Source organism: Sinocyclocheilus anshuiensis, unplaced genomic scaffold, assembly GCF_001515605.1.
Source record: "Sinocyclocheilus anshuiensis isolate Anshui unplaced genomic scaffold, SAMN03320099.WGS_v1.1 scaffold944, whole genome shotgun sequence".
NCBI classification, from domain to species: Eukaryota; Metazoa; Chordata; class Actinopteri; order Cypriniformes; family Cyprinidae; genus Sinocyclocheilus; species Sinocyclocheilus anshuiensis.
Window position 1 is genome coordinate 2,442,231 of NW_015549559.1, and position 6,584 is coordinate 2,448,814.

Sequence of the window (6,584 nt, forward strand, 5' to 3'; positions counted from 1 at the left end):
CTACACAGACTAGGACTTAAATACAGGGGATGATTGGGGAAACACAGGTGTATGGGATGACTAATCAACTAATTAACAAAACGAGGACAGGAACATGACCAAATAAGGGAACAGAAACAGGGGCAAAACATGACACAGACAGTCCATGATCCTGACAGTTATGTTAGTGAAACGTGGAATAGATAATTAACATGAATTACAGAATGTGTTTGTATTTGGTTGACCAGGTAGTTTTAATGACAGTAGCACTCAAGCTAATCTCCACAAGTTTGTGCAAAACCTGATGATTCTTGTTTCCCTGCATGAGCTGAGTATATTTAAGGAAGCAAGGAAATCTGAACATTTGTGCAAAGGTGTTCAGATGGTCAATGTCACACATTTTCGTGCAGCGATTGCAGAATCTTGCATATCTCTCTTCATATCCTGATTTTTTACATTTTTCTAAATTCTGATTTCAGTGCCAGCTTTTCAATGTGGTTTCAGACCCCACTATATGTTTTCTATTATAAACTCACATAAATACTGACTTGTGTAAGATTTTAAATTTGGATTCTCAATCGCGTCTTATCCTTTCATTGTCTCTCCCTCCTTAGGAAAGCTCAGAGGCGTATAAGTGTCCTGAAGCAACAGGTTGAAGACTCTTTAGAGAAAGAGCTCATCGCTCATCAGTACCTTGCCAACATTGTTACACTTGCTGAAAGAACCACCCATGAAAGAGACCAGCTCATGCACATGGTACTTTTACAGAAACTCTCACACATGCTGTGCGAGCTGCCATCTGTTTACATCTCCATATGTCTTGATCTTTGCTTCTTGTTAGTTCTGCTCTGTGCTCTTCTTCACCAGACAACTTAGGTAACATAAGATGGTTACAGAGGTCATAGCTGTGTTTTTCATTAATGTGCCGATTCGAAATAATCATCCCTGAGAACTGTTCCTACACCCGATCAAGTTGTTTTTATTGAAAGTATTAAAAATGTTAAAGAATATTGGAATAATTCATGTTCTAGTTACCCATACGGAGGCAACCTTATCATTGCACCTCTACCAATAAAAAAGTATTTAATAACTGTACACATGACAGAATGAAGTCATAGGCAGCAGATCAGTTGGGCCCCAATTACTATTTTATGAAAGGTTCATACTATCCCACATCACAAATGCCCAATTCCTCGTACTTTATTTTAACTTACAAAGCGTGTTTTAGCCGAGGACACACCATATTACCTAAATTCATCTGCCTTAAGAGTTTACATTCAAACCCTGCATCGAATCATTTCACATAGCAACTTTTGTGTTTGAGGCAGAGCCTTAAGCTTAGGGATTATGAAAGTTTCATACTCCTCTTTTTCCAAGCAGTGAGCCTCACTGCTGCTCGGGGAAATGTTTGTACTCAACAGAATGTTAGTACCCATAAATCTAGTCAAACTTTTAAAGATTTGCTCTGCTGCTCTTGCTTTGCTGTTTTCCCACTTTTATCAAAGTAACTGGCAACTCTCTCTCTCTCTCTCTCTCTCTCTCTCTCTCTCTCCTTGCTCTTGTCCCTACAACTTCTCTTTAATGACTATCCTCAATGTCCCTCTTTTTCCTCAATCTGCTTCCCTGTAGTTGTGTAACCCTTCCTGTTCCCTTTCTCCATCCTCAGGCTTCATCTCTAGAGAAAGACAAGCAGGGCATCCTCACACGCATCATAGAAAGCACTGTCAGCCTGGGAAAACTTCAAGAAAAAGTAAAGGTGAGGCCTGCAATTCACAGACTGCCAAGGCAGTGAGTCGAAAGGCTTTGTTTGTTGAGCTTCAGATTCTAGATTCTAGAAAAATTAAGAAAGGAATGGTTCTCAACCATAAGGCCAGGGCCCAATAAATGGGTCTCAGAAAACCTCCAAGGAGGCCTCAAGATGAATTAAAGTTATATAAAATAAGACAAAATAAGTATTAAGTTAAGGCAATCCAACTAAATATCAAGACAACAACTTACGTTTTACACCCTTGTATTAGGCAGCCTAATTAAAAAAATGTGATAACTTCATGAGCTTTACATACATTACACAATATACATTTACCCAGTTCTATCAAGCTCTAAAATATTTTATCGGTTAGAAATTGTAAGTAATAGATATTTTAAAAATCCTTATCCAGTAGTTCACCAACAACTGGAAAAGTCATGTGGCATTTGAATATTGTGGACACTGGGGCCTTTTGAGTCAAAATGGTTGAAAACCACTGAATGAGAGGATTCACAAACACAAAAGTACAGATATACAGTAGTACACTCACAAGTTACACTTCATTTTAAGGTGACACTGTTACAGTGTAATTACACAAAAAGTACTACGTAATAATAACTATACATACTGTAGGGGTTAAGGTTTAGCTGCTTGTAATTATGCATAATTTACTGTTATTACTATAGTACATGTAATGTGTACTGTAAGTACGTCACCTTAAAATAAAGTGTTACCCACTCACACACCAACCTTGAGGTATGTTTGTATGAAGAGCATGCTGAGGGGCAAGAGTTAGTTTTTAGCATTGATTGCTTAACATGCTTATGAAAGATTCAACAAGGAGACAGAGAGAATCTAAGACACACACACACACACACACACACACAGAATGCACACATACACACAGCCTAATTAAATGACCTTGCCCGTCTGACATATCCAATAGGAGGTCAATCCAGACACACAAGCCCCCCATACTCAGCAGATCTATAATTAACATTTCAAATGGAGGGTTGTTTCAGTTGCAGAGTGAATGTTTCCCTCTCTCCTTTAACTGCGCTTCAGTTCAGGTACTGACTGTATCCATTTGGATGGGACTTCCATGTGATTGGACGGCACAGAATGAAAGTGTCAGTCTATATTTGTGATATTTCCCTTGAGTGAGATCCGCTACCTGTTTATTTCTACTGTGATGGACAAAAGAGTCCAAAGTAATTTTTTAAGCCGCAAGGATGAGTTTTATGCCATAGACATTCAGATAGTGCCTATGGCCTATGACCTGTATGGAGGCCCAGAGGCCCTGCTTTTTTCAGCACTTTTTTTTTCAGATTTAGCAAAATGAAACACTGTAAAATTTGAGCTATTTTGGTAGCAGGCAGAATAAGGAGACTGGACAAAATGTGTAATAAATAATCAAACAACGGTCAAGAAGATGTCCTTATAACTTTGTGAATAACAGGCCTAAATCTGTGTAGCTTTGTGAACTTCTCCATGTTATGGAGGGAAGAATTTAGTGCCACATTAAAGCTGTTTTGGTATGCCGTTGATTTATGAGACTGTGTATGAATATTCTGTAAAGCATTTTTCACTGGCTGCAAGTGGTGTGGCACAACTCAGATTGTTCCCATTGTAATGAACAAAGCTCTTTACAATAAGCATGCTACGTTGTGTTGTTGATTACAATGGGATTGCTATAGTGTTGTTGTGTCATGGTGCACTGCTCATTTACAATGTAGACCCAGTGTAACACTAGCAGTTGAGAAAGAAACAGTGTGTCTGAGACCTCTGCATTCTAAACCAGAAAATGAATGCAAGTAATTTTTATCTTATACTTCTGCAACCGAATACCTGTCTGTTGGTGCCGTGATTGTTTGTGAACTGTTTTATTAGTTTTAAAGTCGCTGTGCAGACCACTGAGCTGTGATATTGCATGGATTAGATTATTTTCTGTACCACTAGTTGGTCTCATCACAGACGAACAGATTGACAGTCGTTACATCTATCCTGAAGTGCTCTCTTTTTCCCTCTTATTTTCATTCTCTTTTCCATTCCTTCTGCTTTTTTTCCCCATTCCTTTTCCACTCTTCTTCAGATGTCTCTTCAGCTAAATATTTAGCACATACTTATATACACCAATATTGACTTCTCGTCCATTTTCTCTTAATTACCATCTGCTTTTACCTGCTTTTACATCACCAATTGTGTTTTGTGAAGAAAGTAAACTGAGTTTTAAAACTCTCTGATGTCTTAGTCAGGGGTCACATGCCCCTGCGGTTCTTGAGTTCAACTCAATGATCTGCTCACAGCAGTTAACAGACCACTGCAGGGTAAGATTGTCAGTGAATAACAAGATAAATCTTAATCGGTTTCCCTTATGGCTTCAGAAGACTGATGCATGAGTCATGGACTACTTTTATTATAGAATTTAAATTTTTGGGTGAATTATCCCTCTAATAATTCAGTGTATGTTTTGGGACCCCTATGATTCTCTGTCGCACTTCCTGCTTTCTTTCTTTTTTCTTCTTTATTTCCTGTCACATTTTCCATCTCGTTTTTCCCACCTTTTCTTCTTTTCCCCCTGTTGTGTTCTCTCCCTACTTTCCTCCACCCTCCACCCCTCTCTTTCTCTATCTCTCCTCCACTCTCTCTGTTTGTCTCTCTCTCTTCATCTGTCTCCTGGTGGCTAATTAGAAAGAACAGATGTTAGGCTCACGCAGAGAAAATACATGCACAAAACCACTAATCACTACCTCACAGAGAAGCACAAGATGGTAAAAGGAAGTGAGATCAAGAACGTAGAACACAAAACTTGAAGAAAAAAACAAAAACCAAAGCAGTTCGTATAAGCAAAGCAGCAGCATAACTGCAACAGCAGCTGCTTTCACACTGACACTGTAGATAAAATCAAAACTTTGAGTATTTCTTTTAATTACAACTGCAATTATTATTTATTTGGACTTAAATAAGGCCTTTAAAGCAAAACTGCAAGAAAACAATTTTTGAGGATAAAGTGCATACAGTTACAATAGATAGCATGTCTCTACGATTCAGTATCCTGAGAGTTGTTCTTGTGTCTGTGTTTGTATGAGTATTTGTGAGCCACAGTGAGAGGACAGGGTACCGTGTGTGCTTGTCTGCGCAAGTGTTCTGGCATGGTTCCTTCCCAAAGGGTCAGAATGGCATTCTTCTTACCGCCCAACTAAACAAACTGCCATAAGCTGCTGTTCTTCTGCTTTTGCTCTAGACACTCACATACATACACTCACAAAAGCATGAGGTATGTCATTCATATATTATCATGTGGTCCATTTGCAGCTCTGTATGGGCACAGGCAATGGTAGACAGCTGAGAAATATGCTGATAACCCTTTTTCTTGCGTCCATTTATATACATATATTTGCTTTTGCATAAGTCCTGCAGTTATGATTTACCACATATGTCCTTCTAGAGTTTTCCTACATTCTTGCAGATGGCTGAATAATAGATGAACTGTAGGTGATTTATGGGTTATGAGCGGGCCAATCTGCAGATTTTTCCTAATTTTCTGAACCATTGTTTGGGGAAAATCAGTTAAATTTAGATGGATTTAAACAAGGTAAAATGTGATGGGAGTACAGTTGATGTCCCTTTACACCAGGGGTTCATAAATGTGTGTCAGTTGAACCCCTTTGATGACCTAAAGTAATTATTTGAGGTAACCTTTATTTATTTATTTATTTTTTAAATAATGGTAATCTTTTAAAATATACTGAATTTTACAACATCTTTGTATGTTTAGTATGAAATATTTTTGTTAATATTCATAATTTTATTACAATTTTAAGAAAACTTAAATTTTTATTTATGGTGGCAAATATATTTATTTATAAAATACATATTCCACCTGGAATTAGCTGAATTACTTGCGTTCTAGTGACCTATTTCAGCAGCAGGAGGGCTTTCTGTTTCCAGCATGTGAGCTCTGTTCTGTGCACACAGAAAAGTTCACATGCTTCCTTCATTCCATCCTGATGCAAGCTGTCTCTATAGTAACAGCAGGAACACAGGAGATTGGCTGACTTGAGTCTTCATGGCTCCTGAGAGCTCTGACAGTATTTGTGCAAAGCTACAGTCTGTTTTGCTACTTACTATATGTACAGTGGAAAAGAATCACCCCCCTTTAAAATAATCACATTTTGTTGCTTTGCAGCCTAAAATGAAGACGGACAGTTTTTGATTTATCCAGCTGTGTTTACTCAGTGCAACTTGTAACATCCAAGTGAAAGATATAACACCAACATGTCAGAAAAAATAAATAAAAAAATAAAATTACTGAATCACTGAGTTGGAAAAAGGATCACCCCTTGCGTCAGTATTTTGTTGAACCACCTTTTGCTTTAATTACAGCCTTTAGTCTGTTGGGATTAGGGGTGTGCGATATACAGGTGCATCTCAATAAATTAGAATGTCGTGGAAAAGTTCATTTATTTCAGTAATTCAACTCAAATTGTGAAACTCGTGTATTAAATAAATCCAATGCACACAGACTGAAGTAGTTTAAGTCTTTGATTCTTTTAATTGTGATGATTTTGGCTCACATGTAACAAAAACCCACCAATTCACTACCTCAACAAATTAGAATACTTCATAAGACCAATAAAAAAAACATTTTTAGTGAATTGTTGGCCTTCTGGAAAGTATGTTCATTTACTGTACATGTACTCAATACTTGGTAGGGGCTCCTTTTGCTTTAATTACTGCCTCAATTCGGCATGGCATGGAGGTGATCAGTTTGTGGCACTGCTGAGGTGGTATGGAAGACCAGGTTTCTTTGACAGTGGCCTTCAACTCATCTGCATTTTTTGGTCTCTTGTTTCTC

General features: G+C 37.9%; 1 protein-coding gene across 7 annotated transcripts in view; it reads left to right on the forward strand.

Annotated features, from left to right (window-relative positions):
- cep89 (centrosomal protein 89) overlaps positions 1–6,584 on the forward strand; it is a 72,153-nt gene that overhangs the window by 34,054 nt on the left and 31,515 nt on the right. For 4 of the 7 annotated variants that reach the window (XR_001630644.1, XM_016445155.1, XM_016445156.1 and 1 more), the window contains exons 17-18: positions 594–735; positions 1,646–1,735. Coding sequence is in view for 5 of the 7 variants with exons in the window: in XM_016445155.1 (XP_016300641.1) it covers positions 594–735; positions 1,646–1,735 (232 nt within the window). In the remaining 2 variants the exon portion in view is untranslated. Of the gene's footprint in view, positions 1–593; positions 736–1,608; positions 1,736–6,584 lie in introns of all 7 variants that reach the window. The other 3 variants (XR_001630643.1, XM_016445157.1, XM_016445154.1) reach the window with 1 other exon arrangement.